Below are 25,236 nucleotides of genomic sequence, written 5' to 3'. Positions count from 1 at the left end.
GTATCCATAAAATGTTAGCACATTTGTATTTATATGTACCAGGTTTTAACAAATTTCAAAACACTTTGTGTATTTGAAATAGAGATTAGAAACTGACAATGGAATTTAGGCGAAATATAAATCTCCTATATTATACAAATGGCTAAACTTAATTTTTGTCTGTTACATATTCCGTAGCACCAGATCCTAACCCAAAGAGTTCAGACTAAATATGAAGCAAAATTAAACACAGCTCACCATGTGGCCTCTGGAATGATATAGGTTTATCTTTATTTGAAACACTCCACAGACTTATAATGCCATCGTTGTGAGAACACATGAACTGTTTCCCTTCATGGTGCCAACATACATGGTGGATTGTCTGTAGGAGGAACATGGATATTGGAATTATTCATTTCAAAACTAAGTATTATTGCTACTATGCATTCTATTCTAAGTTGATGAGGTCCAAAAGCGTGACATGCCATGGGTCCAAGGATTTAGACATGGATTGGCCATTACCCTGTTTATAGGCATAATACAACTTTTAAAAAAATAAATACAAATTTAAAAAAATTACAGCAATTCAGCATTTTCTTGCACGGCAGACAAAACTTTTTACTAAAACATACCCATAATTTTGTGTTTGCCGAATAATCAGCCCACAAATTTTACGAATTAAAAGGGTATATATATATATATATATAGAATAACTGAGCTTTATTGTTTGGAGGGTTAAAACTGAATCAATTTATAAAAGGTTTCTTCAATGAAATTATATTAATAAAACATAGTTTTTATAAAAGGTAGGCCTCTAGGTCAGTGGCCAAAATGTTTTTGACACAAGCATATTTTTAATTATAGCATAGGTATTGGTGTATTGCTGCAGAAATGGTAAACCCATGAAATGCAATACTAAATAAAATCAATACTTTGTTTTACAAAAACAAGCGACCTAAAAAGAATTCTATTGGTTACTAAGACCCATTATTTGTAAATAAAACCCTACATTGTTGCAGTAATAACGTTGTAGTGCTTCTTTTTGTTTTAAATCCCATAGGACGAAGGTACCACACTGGAACACAATTATAATCCGAGACTCATTGCATGGATTTTCCGCAATTTCTATCACTTGACCAGGGTGGCTCTTTTGGGAACTAGCAAGAAAAAGGCAAAGTGACTGCTTCGGATAAATTTTATAATATGCAAATTTTAATTCTTAACTGTTATGTTTTAACATTATGAAATAAAACTGTGATAAAGGTTGTTTTTATCGATAATTCTGCTGCTGACAATTGTGGCAAGTTCAAAATTTTGCTAATGTTGTTAAAATGTGTGTGATATGGCCTTACCTTACCAGATTAACTACAATTAATTACAGTAGAAAATTCAGTTTAAATCGCACCAATGCAAACTTAGATAAACGATTTAAATCATTTGGAGATGTTTCTATTGAATAGTACATTGTGTTCGATTATTATAAATGCTAAACAACTTTACACACAGTATGGTGCAGTTTGTATAAAAGGTTGGCGACCATTGCTATAAAAACACATCAAACAACTTACAGTTCAATTGCTTTATTCCAACTGATTGAGTAACCAGATAGCGTGAAGGATTCTACATGACACAAGTGAACATTACCCTTGTCTGTACCAATGTAAAGCCATTTGCTTCCGTGTGGGATGTAGGTGCATGTTATTCTAAAGAGGAAATGTGCTGGAAGTTCATGCCATGAAATATTAACACAGGAATAAACATCACAGGGATGTACACTGTGTGTGGTTATACAGGTAAAGGGTAAAATACCACTAAAGCTTGTCAAGTATCTCTAGAAGGATGTTTTGGGGCAAACTTAATGCAAAAACAATAAAATGAAAATTTCCAATTTCTGAGATTGCACGTCCATTGTTTAATGCATAATATAAATTGCTGACATAAAAATACAAGGATTACTGGTATCTTTGCTGAAAAAATGTTTTTGCAAGAAAAGTGCAGCTTTCAAATAATGTTTTGGGTAAAAACAAGGTGATTGGTGAATGTTAAAATACTCCACAGTTCATTGGTTCTGGTTTTCGGAAACCAGAATAAAATAATTTGCTATCGGGTGAAGATGGGTTTACTTCCTTGTGCATTAAGACTATTGTGTTTTTGCATTTGATTAGACAAGCCCGTCACAGTGCAATTATACTCAGGCTATTGTTATTCTTATGAATAAATTAGTTCCTGCCATTACAGAGGAAATGAACAAAAGTTAAATCAATGCAAAAGTCTTATGTTTTGCCTAAATAAATACAACCCATATCATACATAACTGCAAGGTGCAGCGACCACACTTATTTTCTTCCAATTAAACATAAATATGTTTTTAACTGTTAGCATGTTTTAACAACTATAGCTTTGTCTTTTCGTTTCAAATTTTTTCAAGCTTTGCTATCGTTACCGAAGAGACAAATACAATTATTATATATTATTATTACAATTGTAATTATTCAAGAATTAGGAAAATTTAAAATGGATTGAAAGCTTGAGAAGTAAAAGACAAGCTTATACCCAAGGGAGAAGGAGAGATAATGCCACTCAGGATAAGCATCAACAATTAGAACAAAATTTAGAAAGGACAAAACATGGTCCCTCAGTAAAAGACATCTAAGGTGACGGGAAACGGGCAGCACCTTCATACAACATAAGTATTCTTCAAAAAACAACCAAATTGTAAAAAATTAAAACACAAAAGTTAGTATTTTTTTAATTACAGTTTTATGAAAATACCAAGTTAAATTTTTATTATTAATTTTAACACAGTTACACCCAATGCAAAATTGTAATAAAAAAGTAATCAAAGTCCAATTATTTACTAGGTTGTGTATGATTTCCATTTCCCTTTGCAAGCTGGGTTTGATATTGGAATTATTGATCAGGAAATGAGGTTTTTGGAGCATGGCCAGCGTGTAACAAGGTATTATAGCTGCCTGTGTCTTGTAAGTATACGCCAACTGTTTCTCAGTCAGTAAAGAATGAACATAATGTCCCACACGACTTACAAGGTTTTAAAACTTCCCGATATATATGTATATGCGTATATTTATAAAATGGTTACTGCATTATTATAACTTTAAAATATGGAAATTTGTTAATCTTACATGGTTGTTAACATTTTTCTGGTTACAGACGAAAAATATATCTAGAATAGTCTGCTGGCTTTTGGGGTTTGGGCATATGTTTAGTAAAAGACTCATTCAATAGAACAACACAGTTGTCTGTTCAACACACTGAACAAATGTTAGGAAATGAACAGACCGCTGTTAAATTACACGGCACCTTCGGTGAAAAGATTTCTGACAACTCGGCAAACAAATGTTAATGTTAAATATTCAAACACAAACAGACATAAGCAGGCGTTGTAGTTCAACAGCTATTACTGTGGGAGACAGATAGCATGTGTACCTGTACAAATAGATTGGTGAAATTTGAGCCAAAACCACAATCAATCTTTTGAAGAGATGTAGGACAGAAATGGTATATATACCTCAAAGCCTCTTTTATAAAAATATGAAAAAAATGAAAATGTCTGCTTGTTTTGGAATTGTGGGTGTTTTAAATAAACAGGAATATTATAAGTTATTTGGTAAGGATAAGTTATCAAGTTACATTGCGCAAACTGGACTTTTTAAAATACTATTAGATTTGTCTGCCGCTTATTCTAATATTATTTACTCACTAACAAAGCAACTGCCAACTGGTAACGTGGTATATGTATATCAATTATTAGAACAATCTTCTTTTTATACAAGTAAGAACACAAATTTGATACAGGTAAAAAACCAGGAACAATGTTTTAAATTTTGGCATTTTCTCATCACATTAAATAGAAACAGCAGAGCTATTTGATGGCACAGCCCGTAAATCCACAACAAAAATCAATACAAAACAAACACAAGGTATTTAGTTAACTCAATCGCACCTGGTGGGTGAGTTTAAAGCTACAGCCATTAAATACATTCGTTTTCCTCTTATAAATGAGATGTTCGTTCAATAAAATAATTGATAAAGAATATGTGCAAATCATATGATATTTATATAAACATAATGTTTTCGTCATACCCAGACACACGCTTGTGTAGGGAGAAGTTCCTTTGGTTTAATGTTACTTGCTAATTAGGCAGTGGGGAAAATATCTATATGCTCATTTGTCATAATTATTAGTATAAAAACTGCACCAATTGCAAAAAAAGGTTTGTCTATATTATGGTTACCACACGTTTAACAATTGCAATATTATATACCTGTGGTTTTATGATGATAAAACATGAGGTGAAAATAATATAACAATACTGCGAATAGAACATGAGATAGTCTTTCTAATGATAGAATGTGGTTAACTAATTGAGATAGCGGCACAACAGCATTAAATATGAATTGAGTGACACCTGTTATTGATAAAATGCTGTTTTGTAGGAATTTTGTTTACAAACAAATAGATTTTATTCTATATGGTTGAGGCATATTATACTTGTATATTGGCTCATTCAGCAAGAATTTTGCTGTCAGTAAAATTCTTGCTGAAAGAGCCAAAATGCAAGTATAATATGCCTAGAAGCAACAGTATATATTCTAGTTGAATGTTGAAGCATGCTGGGGAATTTGTAATTCATGCCAGAGTTGCCATTACAACCACCGGGTTACTCAGGCAGAAAGTATTTGGTCATGTAGACATTGGATGTCACAAATCCATAATATGCACCAATGCATTGTGTACCGAAGCGTGGATATTAAACTTTTGAATTTTAATTTGTTCCAGTGAACTCTAGCATTTTATTGCTACAGTTCACTGGAACAGAATATGCTTTTTCGAAATGAATACTCATTAATTACTTTAAATTAGCCAACTTGAATTTTTTTAACTTGAATTTAATCATGACCAGGTAAATTAATAATTGCGCTTACTTTTAAATTAATAAAAATATCATTAAAAAACTCCCAAAAATTTTTAACATTTTCAACATGCCTATAACCAAAATATTCAACAATAAAATATGAACAAAATTACCATATATATATATAAAATAATCCTATCAAAATAAACTTCTACACATAACACGTGCTTGAGGCAATCCTAATAATTGTTTTTTCAATGACTAATTCAACGTACCACTCAGCAATAAAACCAAACACATCATACACGCACATGGATGATTCAGTTACGGACGTAAACAGCTAACATAGGGGCTGTATACACTTCCCTGCTTTGGTGACGTTAGTCAAATTACAGCTGACGTTATAAACCACACGTCAACATTTGTTTTAACTTGTTATGTTTTTTGTAAACAAAGGTACTAGAAGTTTGTTATATTTGTGTTTTTTTTTAATTTTATTTTTTGGTAAATAATGTTTTCTTCTGGAACCCCACAAAAAATTGTTTTTAAAATTTGAGAAATATAGGACTTTCTTTTATTAAAAAGTCTGGTACATTAGACACATTTAAGTTGACAGGTGTTGCAACTAAATAAAGCGCAAAACCCAGTTTAGATCCACACTTAAAAACATTAAACGGGTTAAATGTTGCCCAAGCACAACAGCGATAAAAAAACAATGTAACAGATAGATTGTGTTAGCAAACTCCTAGACTAAATCCCTTATATAAATAAAGCTTACGCAGAAATTGTCTGCACAGCAGATTATGTTCTCCAAATGACAAAACAACTTATAAATAGCTCTTATAAATACCACTTACCGCTCTCTGTTGAATTTCAAAGAGTGAAGGATTGCGGGTTGTGTCTGTCGTAAGTTCCACAAATGAATCGTGTCATCTGCACACACAGATACTAGTGCACCCTGAGTGAAAATCAGTTCTTTGTAAAAATTATGCAAATATTATGTTTTTATTATTTTACTGCAAAATGTAAAGGAAATCAAAAAATGAAATAGTGCAAAAAAATAAATCATACCACATCAGAAGGTAGAATTTTTACAGCAGATTGAAGTTTTATTGATGTTTACATTAGAAGTGGCTTCGTTTTAAAGTGCCTTTATATAGACATTGAAATCAAGCCTTTTAAAACCTTGATGATAGCTCTTTAACGATTAGAGCAACCATTTGCTTTAGGCCATAACATAAGTAAACAAATAAACCTCAGTGATACTCTCTGTGCTACTTCAAAGCATGAACTACAATCATTCTAAATTACAAACTCTATACAAGTAATGGTACACCCTTAGAACACACACTTAATAATTAAATCCTGTACCTGGTTGTTTAAGAATATAAGTTTAATGACGGGTTTATCCGTTTCATGAGCTATGTATCTATCCACGCCACTCTGACCAAGACTGAAATAAAAAAGTTAATTAGCAAATAAAAATTACATGAAATAAATGACAGTGCACCAAATATTCTGATTTTTTATAGGTAAAAATATGATCCATTAGTTCAGTATAAAATGTATGATCATTCCTTATGATTTCAAAGCCTAAGAGAGACACAAGCAGTAGCACATCAAATTCTGCACATGTATGATTTAAGTTCTTACGAAAAAACAGAAAAAACGTGAGAAAAGACAGTACAAAAATGAGAAAAATAATTCCATCTTATTATTTCAAAAACAAAACGTAAAATTTTTTGAAGACAATATCATTATTTAGCATTGAGAATCACTGTCACTGGTTTATGTAGGCAACTACGTTTTTTGCTTACATTCGAATAGTCCCAGTATATGTTCCAATAGCAAGAAGCTTTTGTACTGGATCATAAGCCAATGCTGTAGGCCGGTATGGAAAGCCATGTCTTGCAATCTGGATTGGACAAATTGTAATTTAATCAGTTTTTACACTAATTTTAGTATTGTGTCTGCTAAATTTTTGTCAAGAACCAAATTAACAGTTATCATAGGCCTATATAGGCTACATATACTAAAAAAGTAGATACAATATTAAATATTTACATAAGATCGTCAGTACAATACTTACTATAATATAGATGGACTCAAATGTCCTTTAGTTGGGTAAGAACTCATTCTATATTATTTCAAATTTACCTTATAAGGTTGAAATTGGTCCGTACTCAAATCTGAACTAAAGTTTGGTTCAACATGATTTGAAGAATTCCCTCCGGATGAACTGGAAGATGTATTGCCCGACAAAGCTTCCAAAACTCGCTTGAAAATTACTCTTGGCATTTTAACCAAATTACATAAACAAAGTCAATAACGAACTGTTTGTATGTATATTGCCAGAAATCAAAACTTCTTTCTTCTGCAGCATTTGTCTTTACGAAAAAATACGTAATTTTCGTTTTTATACAGTTTCCAAAATTTTGTTATGAACAGGAATGGTCTAACTTCTAAGTGCCTGTTTTAACAAATAAGGTTTTGCTGCATATACTTCTGTACAAAAATACTTTATGATTCAGATCACATTTCACATAGCGTAATGACCACATTCGTGCACACACACACCTACGTTAAAATAAACTTTAAATCTCGGTCAAGTCACGTTCTGCATACTTTGGTATTTTCTCCGGCTGCCTTTACACACGATTCCCAATATTTACGTTTTATTGCGAGCTGACAAGTGTGGCAGTGGCAGAGCACGCTGATGGGGAAGTAACATCGATGCAGGAAAATCGAAATTAATCAAACAGGCGGTTTTTAAAGAGAGCATGTAGAACGCCGCTTCACTTTCGTTGCGCGAAAAATAAACATACAATGTAATCCCCGAACATGATACATAATTAAATAAATATCGTCCCCGTTAATTTACCTCTTTTGCCCTTTTAGGTTGTAGGATAACCGTACATTTCTCTAGCTTATAAATTTAGTTGTCTAACTATAAATTTAGTTGTGAACCACCTAAACTGTACTGAACTTGATTTTTGTCACGCTAACCTGCGTGGAAAGAGCGACACGATAAAAAAGAAACAAAAACATACTTCTTTTTAAAGAAAAACGCCAGATTGTGAGTCGTGGCCACAGCGCTTTATTACTGGAAACACAATTGTTTAAAAAGTAGGGTACAAAAAATTAAAGGGGCACAATGAGAGCACCGGCGATTGGAGCACCACAATTAGTAGAATTAACTAATTACAGAAAGAAACATAATAAGCAATGTACAAATTTAAAACGTCTGGAGAGTTTGGTCATAATTTCGTACTGATACAGCAATATTAATGCTGTGAAAATCAAGCACCGTTTTTTGGGTATGGAGGTAGTGTCAATGAAGTGCCAGTTCCCACGTGACCGTAAGTGCACTGCAGTATGTATGACGTCGTGTTTAAAGCAAAATGTAAGCCCAGGTGCAAAGTGACTTTAAAAATATAACCAACAATTTCTCTAGAATTCTCAGGGAATTGAAAGCTCATATAGGGAAGCCACAATGATAGAAATATCACTAATTTAGATGCAGGATGAAAATAGATAGATGGAGAAATGACAACAAATGTGTAACTAATATATAGAGGGGTACTGGAAGCGATATTCTAATTGGAACTGATAAACACATTGATTAGATCTCATTTTAGGCGATTTTGATGTTACTATTAGCACACATATACATAAGGTTGGTGAACATTCGTATATCTTTTGCTACAAGTGTGTCGTACAAAATAATGTTTAGAAAACAAATAACGAAATTTACAAAAAGTACCAGCGGTGTTCGGAGCGTGTACACATTTTCACCACACTTTAGTGCCATTATTTCATTAAAGGGAAGCAAAAATAAAGGCATTTCATTGACTTTACTACAAGATGTTCTAGTTTTATTTGAGTGAATAATCATCTGTCATCTCTGCCAGTAGTTTCTGCTCAATTTCCAACAATTTCCTTGAAGATCGTGGTTTGTTCACTGGGCTGCTGCGGTCAGCTTGAAACAGTCGTTGTCGGTCTTTGAAAGTCATTTTAGAAGGGTCGGGAGCTCTTTGTCGAGTTGCTTGTTCCCTGGGCAGTTGAATTGTAGTTTAAAGACACGTGTGTAAACACGGGTGGGGTAACTTGATTGTTTAACGTCTGTGTAAACTAAAGGCCTCGTAACAGGTAGCCTATTGTCCACAAACGGTAAACGCACAACTACAAATAATACACAAAACTGGGCTGTAGTAAAATCTACTTGATTGTTTGAACAGTTGGATTATTATCAGGAAAATAGCACTTATTGTATTGAAAACTTTCCTAACTAACACACCTTTTTTCTTATATTAAACAAGATTTTGAAAACTGCCATGGATTAATAAGTAAGACCCACACTGTATACTATACTAATATACTATATAATGTTGCTACCAGGCATAGCTATACATTTTACCCCAATAAAGACGACCTGGAAGAAGTGTCAAAACGTTGGTCAGCAAAATTCTCACCCCAAGATCTAAAATACAAGTAAAATACAAGTAGAGTAACACTCACCTTCTCATAGTTACTTCACGTTTTGAGCGCGGGTCGTTGTAGATTTCTTGTGCCCCAATAACCCCTGGGGTTGAAGAGGAAGGTACAAAGTTGACTGGCGCGTTTGTGAGTGTCCTCGGAGTGGTGGGAGCATCAACCTTTTAAAAAAGACACTTTTTTAAATAAAGCTCTGCAACTTCACAGTTTATTGTTGTTTTGAAACATTTTTCTTTGTTCTGCATAATTTTAAATTCCTAACTATAACCTCTTTAATTTTTAACCTAAAAGTTTTACTAAACTAAAAAAGAAGAAACTAAGAAGTTTAAGATAATTTTAGATATTCTTACCTCATCAGTAATATCATGGTTGATCGAACTTGACAAAAGATATCCATCAGATATTGGACGTGGGCCTGATCTGTGGTGTTCGAAACACAACATAAATTGATATTTCTATTCTATATGTATGGTTATTAAGGGCTATGGATTTTCCTTTTTTTCTGAAACTGTTAACCGTTCAGTTTTAACTGGTTAACTGATACAAGATTAGCTTTTACTTAAACCAGTTAAGTGAGATGTACTGAAATAAATTGACCATACAATACAGTAGACCAGGTAACCGGGGTTTAGCACTTTATATATGAACAGAATGCCTCTTAAGTAAGCCACAAAGAAAAGGAATACAGGTTTAATATGAGGGCATTTGAAAAGTAACCAACCTGCTTTTGTTCCTGAATTGGTTATTCTTTTGAACAGAGAAAGTTGGTGAAAAAGCAGACGTGTAAGTCTTGTCCTGGAGAAAAGCATAAGTTTACGGTTCAACAGTTAAATAACCATATCAAAACAAAGTCTATGCAAGATTTAACGTGGTGTGAAATCTGTGAATTGGAACTTGACTTACGTTCATCCTTGGGCTTTGCTGAGTCATTAGTGGTTGCTGCGGAGTCACTGCTGGTGGATGAGTTATCACTGGTTGCTGAGTCACTATTGGGGGTTGCTGAGTCATCACAGATTCATCCATCTTCTCCTTATTCGCCGCATCACGTTGAGCTTGCACATCCTCCAGTTGGATGATCCGGTCTCGATCCGGGCGATCAGGGATGCAATCCTTGAAAATACAGTAAAAAATTCAAAATTTTGTAATTTACAAAGTGTTTCATGAATTGTTTCTTTAGATATTTTTGAACAGATAATATGAACTTTCTACTTTTTTATCTGTTTCCATAAATAGGCTTATGTTGTGAATTTTTTGAAAAATCCTTAAGTCAGCATTATAAGATACATGATGTTATCTCCTGCTCACCTCTCCTGACAAATCATCATCCGAAAACAAACGAGATCTTTCCTCCTGGACTCGCATTTGGAAGTTTTTCTCCTGGAGCAAATTCTTCAACCTAAAACAAAAAGATTCAAATCAACTATAATAGACTTTAAAGATTATTTTTTCTTAACCTTATTTTAATTATTCTCAACAAGACACTTTTAAACAATAGGCAGTATAGGAAACTTCAATACAACTGTTGTGCAAACCCCTAATGTACATATTCTTAGACACTCCTATACAAAACAGAACCACCCTGAGAATTTAAACAAACGACCCCATCACAAAGTGGTCGCACACTATACAAACCTGTCTTTCTCAAAAGAATTCAAAGAATCTCCTCTTGCAGTTAATTCCTCAATTTCCTCATCACGGAGTGAATTAAGCTCCTCCTGGATCGCCTGCTCCCTCTTCTCCCTATCATCCCTAGCCCATGGAGAGGAGGAGGAGGACTTGAAATGACGAGGGAGAGTGGAGGATTTGCTGCTATCTGGAAGTTGGGATGCCTGGCAAAAAAAAAACAAATTTTAAGGGTGAGATCCTAAAAGAGGCAAGCCAGGGCGATTGGAAATTAGACCTGAGTTGGTATATTACTCTATCAGTCCATTCGATTGGAAAAAAATATTGTAAGTCATATAATAATATTATAACTAAGTTATGTATACTTTATATTACAAGTTATGTAATAATATTCTAAGTTTAAAATTTATGCATATGATTAACTGTAAGTCGCGTAATATTATTATAATGTTGTTAAGAAATTATTAGTTATGAAACAAAAAAGTGCCAAACCACACATAAACAAAATAACAGCAATGCAAGTTACCTTTGACTTTGGAGGTCTTTTTGTTTCTTTTTTCTCATTAAACGGCCGACCCAATGTCTTTGATGCCTGGGATTTGTCTTGTTTGATTTCTTTGACCAGCATTTCCAACTCCTGTGGTTGTGGTGGTGGGGGTAGTGGGGGTTCCTCAGCGGCTAACTTCTGGGTTTTTGCTTTGTAGGTTGCTACACGTGGAGAAAGAGCTTCCTGAGCTGACATTCTTGGTTTCCCACCTCTTTCTCCTTGCTTCTCCTGAGCCTTGGCAGATTTAATGCTAGATTTTAGGATTTGTGCTGCTGTTAAATTGGAAGGTGTCGCTTTTCGTGCAGGAGAACTTGGCTCTGAAAAGTGGGTTGGCACTTTTGTGGTATAACTCCTCAGCTGGCTTGTTTCCCTGTAGGACCTGATCTCTGGTTCAGAATGCTTAGGACTGTGGATTGAATTGTCTCGAATGGATGGGACGTTATCATAATTTGGGTTGTCAAGAGATGAATGCTTTTGAAATGCTCTTCCTCCTGGTGCTCCCACTCCCCCCACTCTCACTCCTCTTTCTGCTCCCTCTTCTCCTCCATCCCTCCTTGTGCTCACCAAAACAGGAGCAGTGTTACGCGATCGCAAAGTGGATTGAATGTAGCTAGTGGGCCTGAGTGTAAATCAAATCAGCAAATAATATTGGAAACACTGTATATCTTTAAAAATCACAGTATAAAACACAAAGTATGACTAGGACAGTTTAGTTACCAAATTTAAATTACAATGAAAGTTTTTTTTCATCAAAAAACATTAAAACAAGATATTTTTCAATTTCTTTTTAAGATAAAACTGTAATACAATACCAGGCACACAACAAAGCTGCATACTTCAGAAAAGACTGAAAATAAGATACAAATATTACCTGTTGTCATGTCGTTCTACTCTGTTCTGAGGACTGTAACGTTTTACTCCGTTCTGGTTGTTGTAATTCATTCTATCATCCTGCTGGAATAATACATGGATTACATAATCTTTAAACCAGTGTTTCCAAATCCTATTCCCAGTGGTTACCAACTTTTATAGGTATATATGCGCTTTTGCTGACAGGCATAGTAGAAGTTTGTCATATGGGGGAGACATCATTAGGGTATGATGTTAAATCTCATAAGACTATATACAATACACTCATACGCATTTAAAATATGCAAGTATTCGCTGGGATCAATTATGACACCCTATGTGAATAATCTGGCTACAAATAGTAACTGGTTTAAGGAACGGACCACTTACTTGTAAACTAATCATAGACATTGCTGTACGAGGGTAATTCTTTTCAAAATGACTTGAACCAATTTTTCCTTCATCTGCATTGATATAAACATCACTATTAACATTAATAATGTATTGTTAAAACACAATTAGGAAATGTTGGACATTATATGCTAATGGCATCCGTCTTACCCCGAACTACCGTATGCTATATATTTGTATAAAGTGTCTGTATATGATTTATCTAAATAAATCCAACTTACTAAGATCTGGTGTTGACTGATTCACCACTGACCCTTTCTTTGTATCGTAAAGCGAAGATTTCTCGGGAAATTTCCGAAATTTAACATCCTGGGGTGGCTGGGTACGTGGGGTAGTAGGGGAAGCCCCATTCCACCCCTGGTTTGCGTAGATTTTGTGGGACATAGGGGGTGATGGCTCGGTAATGAGGGTAGCAAGGCCATGGTAAATAGCCCCCTGTTTCGCAACACGTAGAGTGATGAAGTTCCCAGTGTCCATCATCAAAGCAGCAGCTCTGTGGAGAATATTACAACTCGTTAAATGAATGTCACAATTAGCTTATATTTTATGAATGAAGGTATCCGTATGGTCCAAGATGGGTGAGGCTTACAACAAAACATGCCAGGGAAACTAGGATTTAGGCATATTGAAATATTACCTGAGGATATTACGATGAAAGCCTACAGTTACCATAATGATCAATATGGTGGTCAAATAAATAAGGCTATATATAACCAGCTGTAACTAATAAGCTTCTGCAGAAGAGAAGTACTAAGATAACATTGGAAGAGTTCGCTACTACTATTGCTGATGTAACTCAAATGTAAAGTTATTTAAAAATCCAATTACCTCGCTTGGTCAAGTCCAACCAATGATTTATTATCAACACTCAGTAGTTGATCACCTGCTTGTATTCTTCCATCCTGTGGGTTAGAAATATAACAATAATATTATATTGGAAACTATCATTTAAACTAAACATAGGCACCAAAGTTTTAATAATGTAGGGGGGGTAGAGAGTTGGATGCTGCAAAACAAACCTAAGGTATGTGTTTCTATGTAAATAAGAGGCTGACAATGCCATATATATATGTTATAGTATAAAGTTAGTTAAACTTGATTTTTGTCAGTTACGTTTTCATAGCACAAGCTCCTGACTGTATTTCTTTACACAAGAATCGACAAGCTCTATAAGCACCAGATCAGGATAAGATTCATGGAATTTATTTTATTAACTTATTTATTATTCTGTTCCCTGATTAATACAGAGGAAGAATAGGCCTGCCACCCTAGGTTTGTCATCTATGTTAATGTATAGTACTTACCAGATCTGCTGCTCCATCTTTTACAACAGATCGAATGTAGATTCCTAGTTTGTGTTCATTGGAACCCTGAATCACGTGTTTAAGTAATGTCCAAAGAAGTTACATGGTAAAGGTGTTAATTCTATCTATTTTTTTAATAATATTCGAATCATTTGGATGCAAAAAAGTTTTATTTTGGAATATGACATTTTTAGTTCATATTTTAGTTTTTGGGAATCTATATTTTTCTAATTTAGGTATCTTACCCTGGCAGCCACAATACTGAGCCCCATGCCTCCAGATCTTTTGTTCAGCATAACCGAGATTACTTCGGGCTTTGGGGACTTAACATCCGAACTACTGTGGGATGGTTGTATGCTGGCTTGTCGGTTCTGCATAAAAATTGGATTAAATAAAGTAGACCTCATGCTCACTGTCGAGGTATTGTGTGGGTATATTCTTCTGTCAAGTTATAACATAATTAAAGTGTCTTCTTATACCAGACACACATTGTGCATTCATACATCTCATGCTCACTGTTGACTTATAACATAGGTGTCTTCTTATAGATTAAGGTCAGTTATATATCTTATATAATAACATAACCTCTTACACACATTATATTCATTCTTACATCACTGCCACATCCTACATAAATAACAACAACCCACCTGTTCAATAGGATGCATGGCGTGAGTGAAATGAACAGTCCATGAACCAGAAGTGTCGGAAATTATTTGGAAATCTTCAACTGTGTATAGTATGTTGTATTAGATACATAAAACATAAGTGAATATCATATTTCATCGTCAAAAAGAAGACAATTTACATACCAACAGGTATAAATCATATTGCTTAGAATATTCACTCGTTCAAACTTTTACTTATAAATTGGTGTATGGCAGGATTTTTATAACCCTTTCCTGCAATAGTTTAAAAAGCAAGAATAGGCAATCTCAACAATCCTGCTTTCATACTGTATTTTATATTAAAATTTGTCTTAATTTTGTTCTTAACTTTTAAGTGTTTTCATCAACCACACAACACAACGTAATTGTGCAATAATTTGTTTAAAAATAATAATAAAGATATCTCAATGCTTCGTAATTGTGCAATAATTTGTTTAAAAATAATAATAAAGATATCTCAATACTTCGTAATTGTGCAATAATTTGTTTAAAAATAATAATAAAGATATCTCAATGCTTCTACCTTCGTATCTGTATGAGTTGATGAACTCTGTGAGTCCGGATGGCACGCCTTGGAGGACATCACATGAGTATCCATCCTCTGGGAGCAGAAACGGGAGCTGGAGGTCCGGATCTTCATTGAGGACAACATCCCTACCATCGGACTTTGTGAGCTGAAGAAGCATAAATTTTAAGGTGATAAAAAATTATGTATGGAATTAGGCGCAGAAATCAGATATTAGTACTGTGGGATAAAATGGGATACTGTTACAACCCAAATTAATTCCATATTTCTTAATTGTGTTTTTTTGCAATTAACACCTCTCTTGAGTGTTGGTGCTACAACCTACAGTTACACATTTATGTAAATATTTTTCTTTACTATTAAATGGGAAAGAAATGGTAATAAAAGCATGTCTCATTCTATTATACAGGGTGCTTTTGAGTATATATGGTATTTACACTTGTAACTGTGATAAAATAAAATGTATATAATACCTCATCTGCTGAATGTTGTGCAACAGAAACAACTTTATCGATAAGTTCTGGAGATATTTGTTTCTCTCCATCACTGAGCTGTGGTTGGTAGTTCCTTAGTAATGCTTGTAGTTGGAGTGAGTTTAACTTGAAGCAGGTGCCACTAATGGCTGCTATATCATCTGCTGAGTGCTTAGGAGCTTGTAACAAGTGTGTGGCTTGTGTTATGCGGGCAAGATGACAGTCAGCAGCAAGTTCAAGACCCTGGAAGTTTAGAAAGTTGATAATTAAGAAAAAGATACCTTTTATTGATTAAACTTGGAGGTAATAGTCGTTTGGTCTTTTGCATAAAACTAGATATTCTGAATGTTTTACCTTGCAAATAGGCTTTTCAATCTCTAAAAACAACAGTACAAATGAAAATTATTAAAAAAAATCATTTTAGTTTAGAAAAAAAATTCAAACGTCCAAAAACAGAAGAATTTAATTAGAATTTTATTGTACAAAAAGATTACAACGTAACTACACTAATTATTCCCAGAAAATATTTAAACAAATTCGTCACCTGTTTTTCTGCCCAAGTTTCAATCATTCCGAGCCTGGTCCTGATCCGGATGCCCCATTCCCTACAACACAACATCTTCCCAGAGGAGTCATTGCTCACAAGTTTGTTAAAGAGCCACATATTGATGGAGTGGAAGAGCTGGGAGAAGAGTTGGATTGTGAGTGCAGCGTTTACTCTGCATCGACGAAGAAGAGACATGGCAGAGGATAACATGTGAAGGATGTCATCTGTGGAAAAGAAAAAAATAATGTTTAATTTCGGGATAAAGATGCACTACGTCATAGCTTCACAAACTTTTGCCTACAACCCCTTCAATCTTCTAAAATTTTCCGCAACCGCTCATGGTTAATGTTATACTATATGCAGTAATTTGCGTAAAATTGGTATACTCTCAGCGACCTTTCAAGTTTGATACACACAGCTTCAGAAGCCCTAAGGAAAGTTGGTATACTCTTAGTGACCCCTGGAAATAACTTATTCATAGCTGGTACAGTGGTGCATATACCTAAATAGTAATACAACAGTGTGGTTAAGCAGATACAAATAAAGTTAGTTGCATATTACTTACACATGGTAAGTTGGTTGCTGTGTTTCTGATGTTTCAACCCAGTAGTATCCCCACCAGGTAAATCATCTGTTGATTCAGATAGAAAGGCCGGCATAAGTGAAAACAGGGTGCTCTGCATGCATTGTACCAAGTGTCTGTGGAGAGAAGGGTTATTATATGTATGTGTATACAACAGGGTGTCTTTTGTCCAACAAACACACATGATGTTTAGACATCTTATGCTCACTGTCCAGTTATAACATAGGTGTTTTTTTTGTACACCAGACACACATTCATACACCCCATGCTTACTTTCAAGTTATAACATGTATCTTTTTACATACCATTACCACCAAACACAGATTTATGCACCCTATGCTTACTGTTAAGGTATAACATAAGTGTCTTCTTATACGATACATAATGCAGTTAGGTTTGACATTTGCGCAAAAAGTTGCACAAACACATTTAAAAAATTAACAAATATATATAAAACACCTGAAAGCAAGTTGAACTGCTTTAGCAAACTTATCCTGTGCAACAGAGGTTACTGGGAACAAGTCCAGGTCCTGCCTCATAAAGTTGAGGATTTCTGATGAGTTTGCCATCCAGAAGGCCAGTTCTGTGACTGAGGTTGAGCTTAACTGTGAGAAAGAAGGTAGGGGGTTTAGAGGAGTCATGCATTCTGTAGTTATAACTGGAGTCTTATTGTAAAAACCAGTGCGACATTTTTTAAAAAACTAGGATATCAGTGTATTCTGTAGCTAAAAGGTTGGAGGAGTTAGGTATTCTGGGCTTAAAACTTGGGTGACAGTGTCAAAAGGACAATATATTAAGTTTTGTGTAGATTCTATTTGAATTAAAGACTGGCGAACCCATTTAGGCAAAATATATACATTTTATTATATATTTGCTAGACTTGGATTTTGTCTGTTAGGTAATTTGTAGCACCAGAACCTTGCATGGACTGTAAACCTAAATTTAGAGACGTCCTAAAGCCTAAACAAAATCAGGTACAACTTACGCAATAATATTAATAAATCTAGTTATCATATAATATGTCTGGCTATAACACAGGTGTATCCTTTTACACAGGATAAAATGGTGTATTCATACACCTCATGCCTTCTGCCACACTATAACAACCGCCAAAATAGAGTAAAGAACAATTTTTTTAAAAGTAGATATACTAACTTGAATAGCATGATCCAATAGCTCAGTTATAAGAGCCAAGTAAGAAACCACTTCGTTATAATTAGGAAGCAAGCTTCGAATAAATAGATAACTTGTGTAGGAAGGTGATAACTTAAAGTGAAGAGAATTTCCACCAACAGAAAATATGTTTTCCAGAAGTTGCTTCTCACCTGAGTGGATTATTTATAATTTGTGGGAGCAGGAACATAAGTTATATTAAACAGATATTCTATTGCGCACCATACAAAGGTATCTAGCCTTATACACCCCATACCAACCCATGCAAATTGCCAAGTATTGTATACAAATATAAAAGTATACATATCATAAAATTTATCGATTAGTTTAACACTGAGTTACAAATTTCAGCAACAGGTAACGTACAGTTTTTAATTGCATTTATTTCCGCTTCTCCGAGCATAACATTAGTATAAATAACTTCAAGCATGTTTATTCTCGACCCACTAACTCTATTGTATAAATCAATATACTATGCATTTTTAAAATACCGATGTATTAAACACACAAAATATTCTTTAAAAGATCTAAAAAAACACACACAGACAAATTCACATACCTCCTCTTATAACAGATATGCTGGCAGGCAGTGATGGAGGAGCTTGCTTGGGCATCCCACTTGTTTCACTCTGTGAATACAGTTTGTTCCTTCCAGGTGCTCCTCGCTGTTGGTATTCAGATGTAGTTGGTTTGTATTGCTCCATGCCTATGTTCCGCTTCTCATTCTGATGTCATAATAGCCATTGTTACATGGAGGTTAACCACAATTGTAGAACGTGTTTTGTATATTTTAAGTCTTTTAGGAAACTTTTTGTTAATTTAAACACTATGGAATTGGAATGTTTTATAATACACAGGGTTGGAGAGTTGAAATAAATGCTTGATATTTTGAGTAAGCGTCCATATTATATAACTATCTAGAATTTTTTTCATTTCTAATATGGTGACTATTTGTTTGTCGGCGGTTCAAGAACACAGTTTAAACAAATTGACACCAAACAGAGAAAAAAAACTTACATTTTCATGTGTGGGGGGTACGGCATAACGAGAATTTCTTTGTTGGCTGCTTTTATTTGGATTGGTTTTGTGTGGGGAACCTTGGATGTCTGGAAAGTGAAGAGAATTTAATAAGTAAACATTTTGATTTTTATAGATTATTTTGAGAAGATATCTGTTAACTTCAGTGAGAAATTATTATTTAGAGTTGAAAATCCGTAGCAGATTGCAGCCAATTTTAATGTTGAAGTTTCAATTAAAACTCACTTTTTGGGGGTTGTTTTTCAGGGTAGAGCAGAGAAGACACTCTGTCCATTTTCCTACGAATGTCAGGTATCTGTGAAGAAAAATCAAAACGACATGTTTAATATCAATCCATTGACTGTGGAAATATGGGAAATTAGGATGGGGGACTAAAAAATTATCCGACACAAAAATCTGAAAGCAGGGGAAATATAAACTCTACCAAGATTCTACTCTACATGGATACAGCCTTATGATGAAGCAAGTCACAGACCTGGAATGTAACCCAGCATGGTTGCCCATCACCACACTACAATGATAGTTTACTTACAGCAATTTCAAGTCCAGGATCACAAAACACAAGCATTGTTCGTCTTCCAAGGGAAACAATATCCTCGTGCGATAACATCGTTGTTTCTTCAATTAATTTCGCATTAACGAGCACCTTACCACTGCCCTCGTGTGGTGTAACCTACATAGGAAAATGGGGACTAATAATATAGTTTTATAAAATAAAGTTTTTATTTATAGAGACAAAATTACTGTAGTATTACCGGTTTATAGCAAAAGTAAAAAAGAAGGTAAATAGTTTTTTCACCTTTTAAAACAGGGAAAATAAAAAACAGACAAGTTCTTTTTAAAATGTGGCATTCCTGGCTGTTTAAAGCTTTTTTTTTGTAAAAACTGCTTCGAAAAGTTTTACACTAATTCTATAGTAACTGTTATATAAATTTTATTAGAAAAGTCCAGCGTTTCTCTTACCGTTACCACACCATCCATGTTAGTAATAACACAGTGTGCTGGGTATAACTCAGGTGCTGGATGTAGTTGAATGAACTGTCCATACTTTGCATTATGTTGATTACAACCAACCTCTGTTACATTGGGGGATATGGGGTGGACTATCCAACTGTCATGGGCTGTGTGGAACAAGTATTTTATAAATCTTAAGATAATGCTTAGGTAAATGCAAATATATATAAATGCAATTGAATTACCCTGTAAAGTTTTAGTCTTTGTATAGTTGTTAAAAAAAGCTTTAAAATTTGACAAAGAAATAAAAAACAATATAAGTAATGAAAACTTTTGAATGTTAAATAACTGTAATAAATATCACGAATCTGACGCTTATCGATTGTTCATAAAATGGGAAACTCTCATAAAGAAATAACAGTTAAAAATAAGTGCTACAAAATACGCAACCGACGAAAATCGAGTCTAATGACTTGTATTCTATAAAATATAACTTTCCGAAGAAAAAGACATTGTCAGTTTCTTATTCAAATTCAAATAGCATTTTTACAGTTAAACTTACATTTAGATAACTGTAACAGCTTGGGTGGGGTCACCAGCTGTTTCTTTGTATTTTCTCTTTTCTGTCGTTCACTTGAATCAGGATGTGAGTAACGAGATATCTCTTCAGATTTTGCCTGAAATTTTACCAAAAAAATTATATATTACAGTTGGGTAAGATGGATGCCATTAGTACATAATATCCCTAATTTTATAACCTTGTTTTTAACATTTGACAATATTCTTTTAAAGTTGTGAGCACACGGGTATATCATTTTATATTAAATAAAGAAAACTATCTAGTTTTACAATGGGAAAATGTGTAAAATACAACTATGGCGATGACAGTTTTGTAACAATGTCATTATTGTGAAATAAAGTTTTATTGAAGCAGTTACGACGTGAAGTCTTACACTAGCTAGATAATAGGCACAAAGTGGGCTTCTAATTTTATTGGCTATGGTGTATGGTCGTAAAACTAATAAATCTCCATGTGAAACTATTCAGCTAACTGTTTTGTTTACACCAAGAGCCATGAGTCTTATTTTAAAACATTTCTAAGCAAAATAGATTAATTATATTCTATATGGGTGAGGTCATCGCACAGCACTCCAAGGGTGCTATTTTGTTAGATAAGAGTTGGTCTATTAGCTCAACTTAACAATAAGTAGTATAACAGTTCATGTATTAAATACCAATATCATTATAATAAATGGTGTAACAATTCATGTATTAAATACTCACATCACTATCTGACATTGACTGGCGATCGGTCGATTGAACGGAAGGTTTACGAATGGATGATTTTAACTTTGAAGCGTTCATACGCTGTGGTTGTTTCCGTAGTTGGAAAACCAGGGTTCCTGTGTTTTATATACATGTTATTATGCACCTTATATGAGAGTAATATGTTTGTTACATGAAGGCAAATATGAGGTTTTAAATAGTAGGGGCATGTATTTGGTCTACGGTTGTAACTAGGCTAGGACAAAACGCTGTCATTTCTTCATTTAGGAATGTAACTTGTTTGATCATCGTCTGACAGGAAAACGACATACATTACAACACGAGTATTCTGTTTTATACAACTCTGTAACAACGTGAGAAAGTGTTTATTTTATTTCGTTTTTACAAACATTAACAGCTTTATAAGTTATGTGTGAATAATGTCATTCTATTTTATATGGGTGATGTCCCAAGTCAACGCATTCAATAGGACATAGGAGTTAACATATGGTATAAAACTTATTCTGTATGGTACAACATACCTTGGTGGGGTTGCCAGTTTTTCATGACAGTCAGTGGACACTCGTCGCTGTCTAATGCCACTTCACGACCCCAACCCCCCTCAAAACATTCCTCAGGTTTCGAACCCGGGGGAAGTACAATCTGTAAAAACACACACATACATGTCATGTTTTTTATTCAAATCTTGTGCGACATTGTAAAAAATTAAAGCTTAAAACTTAATTTTCCTATAATTGAGGATACTTTCATTTTAAGGGTAAAAATATGTCATGGATAGAGTGACAGAGACCAATAACATAGGTCTGATTGCTCCATAACTTAAATTTGAGGCTTGCATGGTTGCATCATAGATAAAACTGACAGTGAACATGCAAACTGTCAAACCAATAAAAATATTAAACAAAACTTTAAAAAGTAGTAATCTTCATTTTACCTTAATGATGTTGTAATCTGAGGAAGACTCTTTTTCAAGTCCGTATTTATCAAGAGCATCTCGGACCACAACATCTGTTTTATCACTAGGGAGCAACAGTAATGACTTGTATGGGATCTCTGGGTTAAGACTGTCACCGTAGATTTTTAGAATGTCCGCTGGAACATATTGACTATATTATAAAAGGTTTCAAAATTTGGGTATGTGTAGGCAAGAGTAATTAAAAGTTTGAACTTGTCATCATGTTAGAGGAGGGAATGCAGCCACATGTCATCACTTATAAACAGAGGTGACAATAAATGCTTAGCACAGGCAGACCAGAGACAAGTCTCAAAATATTTAAGGGAAAAACTTAATCAGGTTACTGGTTTTGCGTATACAGTGTGTCCTACTAGAAATCACATATAAATATAAATTTTTATAAAAATACAATTAAATATCAATTTTCTTAATCATAGAAGATGCTAGAAATCTGTACAACTTGCATCAACACGTGCATTAAATCTCCTAAAACTGTATGTTACAACTTTTGGAAAACCCTGTATTGTTTCTGACAATTTACTCTCTAATTATCACAATCACACCAACGTGCTTACCCCCTCTCTTCTGCATCTTCTGTTCTCGTCGTTTCTTCATCACAGCTTCCGGGTTCGAAACCGTTCGTGTGAAAGTAGATTCAGGTACTTGGTTGTAAAGATGTTTTACAGCAGAAATCTGTTTATTGATAGATTTTTTAAAATTTAAAGTAAATCTGAGGTGACATTGATAAAATACAGCTACACTCATTGTTGTCAAAAATGAGGAACCCCATTAATTAATGAGTTTAATACATTAAACTTTGACTCTGCAAGTATATATATATCACAAAATCAAACACAGATAATCACAGTTGAATTCCTAATAGAAGAACTTCTGTAACAATAAGTGAAATCTGATAACAAAGCAATTAAATGAAATATAATCAAGATTTAAATGGTCTCGTAACTACCGTAACTCTACTCTCAATATACCTACATAGTACATACTAGTTCAACTTTTAAAAAATATTTCATCACAGCTCTGCAGTTAGTAACTAAAAATCCTGGTTACTATTTCGAATAATTATCTATAATTTTAAAAGTTTATATTTATTTATCTTAACCCAAATAAATTAAAAATCTTTAAAATGATAACCTGATATCAGCTTTTACATTTTCAATCTTAAATGTGAGACTTAAACAGCAGTAACTGAACTAAACACAGCCAAGCACCCACGGCAATAGACCTAACCTCAAATAAATATACAAAGCCTACAATCAACCATCCTATGAAAACCAAGTATAACAAGACAACCACCAACCTCAGTGGTGTTCGTATTTGTTTCATCTTCAGTATTTTTCTTCTGAATGTTGTTAAGTTTTTTGTTTTTTCGTTGCTGTTTCTTTTCCCTCTTAGTGAGATTCCGAGTGAGTTTGAATCCTTTTATTGTGTCCTCACTTTCATCATATAAACCAACACCGACTTGAACCTAACAAGGGAAAATAATAATTTAATCAAAAGTGGTGCAGTCAGAAAAATGCTCTTGCTGCATTTTTGATAAGGGTATTTAGCAAAATAAAAAAATATATAATATAGGGCCTTTTGACCTATAATATAAAATCTGTTTAAGTTATACCACTTTACATGAAATACTATCTGCTACAAAATGAGCCAAAATACCCACATATTATCACCCTGAAGCACGTGACATCTAGATCAGAATGTTAATTTTTTACATTTATAAAAACAACATGTACTATAGGCCCTACCATATACATACACTAAAAGTTACATACCGGTCCCTTATTATCTTCATTCCTCAAAAGAAACCTCCCCTCTCTGTCATCATGAACCCAGTTAAGTTGAACCAACAGTGGTTTCTCATCATCTTTTAACTTCCTGGTGTCTATAAAGAAAAAAAACTCGTTAGTTATAAAAAGGGTCACAAACACTGAACTGTTTATATATAGCAACAAAAACTTTCATTTTCAAAGTTACTAAAACCATTCTCTTTTTATTTGGCATTCAGTACCTGAAATCAGTTGTTAAATTACCAAGAATGTTGTAATATATTCCAAAGTTTTATAATGAAAGTAAGTCCTGGCCAACCCGTTGACTAATGTCTTGGATTGTGAATTTCCAGACAATATGTCTCGCATTAGGCGGTATAGCATTGTTTACTTTTTCATGAATTCATAGAGGGTGTTATTACCACCGAAAATTGATAAGATGGTCAGTGACAATATGCACAAAAAAGATATAAAAACGCTCAATACAAAATGCACAACAACCTTTCCACATCCTACGTACCTCCATCTACATGTACTTCATACAACCCATATTTAGGTTTGGTCAACATTCTCATGTCAGAGCGAAATTTCTCGGCCAAAGTAATGATAACGTCCACTGTACAAGCTGTGCTTGACACTCGCACACATTTCGTGGCATATTTCCCGTTATTAGTGGAGTCTTGGTGATAAAATCTGATCACGCCGTGAAATTCAAGTTTCTGTAATAAGTAACAGAAGATTCCGGAAGTGACAACATAGGAAAGTTACACATTAGTAAACAAAATAAGCCTTAATTATAAGTAAAATGTTATTGTTACTTTTTAAATTCAATGTAGTCAAAATTAAAACATTTAAATAGGACTTCCATACTACAAGAAGGTTTACAACCTAAAAATAAACACATTTTTAAAGAAAATTTGGCAAAAAAAGGGTTTATAGAGCTGATTCTCTTAGTAAAATTAGCAAATAAAGAACAGGTTTTACCTCACTAGGGTCAGAAATGCAAAACAAATCCAGTCGACTCTCATTCCACTGTTTAACCAGACTGTATAATTTCTTGCGCTCTTTATCCATTTTTATGTTAATCCAAACTTGTCACACCATAGCCACGACACCTAATAGCTGTAGTTGATCTGTTTTACTTAGAAAAAACAAAACTGT

At 34.0% G+C, this 25,236-nt stretch overlaps 2 protein-coding genes across 3 annotated transcripts in view; both read right to left on the bottom strand.

The window, feature by feature from the left end:
* LOC100177182 (syntaxin-binding protein 5-like) overlaps positions 1 to 7,364 on the bottom strand; it is a 17,242-nt gene extending 9,878 nt beyond the window's left edge. The window contains 7 exon segments of the mRNA XM_002127773.3: positions 238 to 361; positions 989 to 1,136; positions 1,548 to 1,682; positions 5,714 to 5,814; positions 6,228 to 6,309; positions 6,674 to 6,771; positions 7,014 to 7,364. Coding sequence (XP_002127809.3) covers positions 238 to 361; positions 989 to 1,136; positions 1,548 to 1,682; positions 5,714 to 5,814; positions 6,228 to 6,309; positions 6,674 to 6,771; positions 7,014 to 7,154 — 829 coding nt within the window. The 5' untranslated portion in view covers positions 7,155 to 7,364.
* A 566-nt stretch (positions 7,365 to 7,930) lies between these two features.
* On the bottom strand, positions 7,931 to 25,226 carry LOC100177180 (afadin). Of its 2 annotated transcripts, none has more exons than XM_018814348.2 (35): positions 25,060 to 25,226; positions 24,596 to 24,794; positions 24,082 to 24,191; positions 23,607 to 23,774; positions 22,864 to 22,981; positions 22,268 to 22,425; positions 21,855 to 21,975; positions 21,331 to 21,449; positions 20,609 to 20,723; positions 20,056 to 20,213; positions 19,625 to 19,765; positions 19,318 to 19,387; positions 19,072 to 19,160; positions 18,614 to 18,779; positions 18,037 to 18,206; positions 17,341 to 17,486; positions 16,864 to 16,997; positions 16,296 to 16,522; positions 15,752 to 15,994; positions 15,276 to 15,426; positions 14,735 to 14,814; positions 14,330 to 14,455; positions 14,085 to 14,150; positions 13,609 to 13,682; positions 13,002 to 13,273; positions 12,760 to 12,833; positions 12,392 to 12,474; positions 11,500 to 12,139; positions 10,983 to 11,179; positions 10,656 to 10,746; positions 10,254 to 10,460; positions 10,072 to 10,145; positions 9,701 to 9,770; positions 9,375 to 9,511; positions 7,931 to 8,909 (listed from the first exon to the last, which is right to left on the bottom strand). In XM_018814348.2, the coding sequence occupies exons 1-35, from the start codon at positions 25,147 to 25,149 to the stop codon at positions 8,732 to 8,734; spliced, it is 5,262 nt and encodes a 1,753-aa protein (XP_018669893.1). In that variant the 5' UTR covers positions 25,150 to 25,226; the 3' UTR covers positions 7,931 to 8,731. The 2 variants fall into 2 exon arrangements, with proteins under 2 accessions (XP_018669893.1, XP_018669894.1); XM_018814349.2 differs by having other exon boundaries at positions 12,392 to 12,471.
* Positions 25,227 to 25,236: the final 10 nt, after the last annotated feature.

Source organism: Ciona intestinalis, chromosome 12, assembly GCF_000224145.3.
Source record: "Ciona intestinalis chromosome 12, KH, whole genome shotgun sequence".
NCBI classification, from domain to species: domain Eukaryota; kingdom Metazoa; phylum Chordata; class Ascidiacea; order Phlebobranchia; family Cionidae; genus Ciona; species Ciona intestinalis.
Note: the sequence above shows the minus strand (reverse complement) of the source record. Positions and strands in the feature narration are given on the sequence as shown.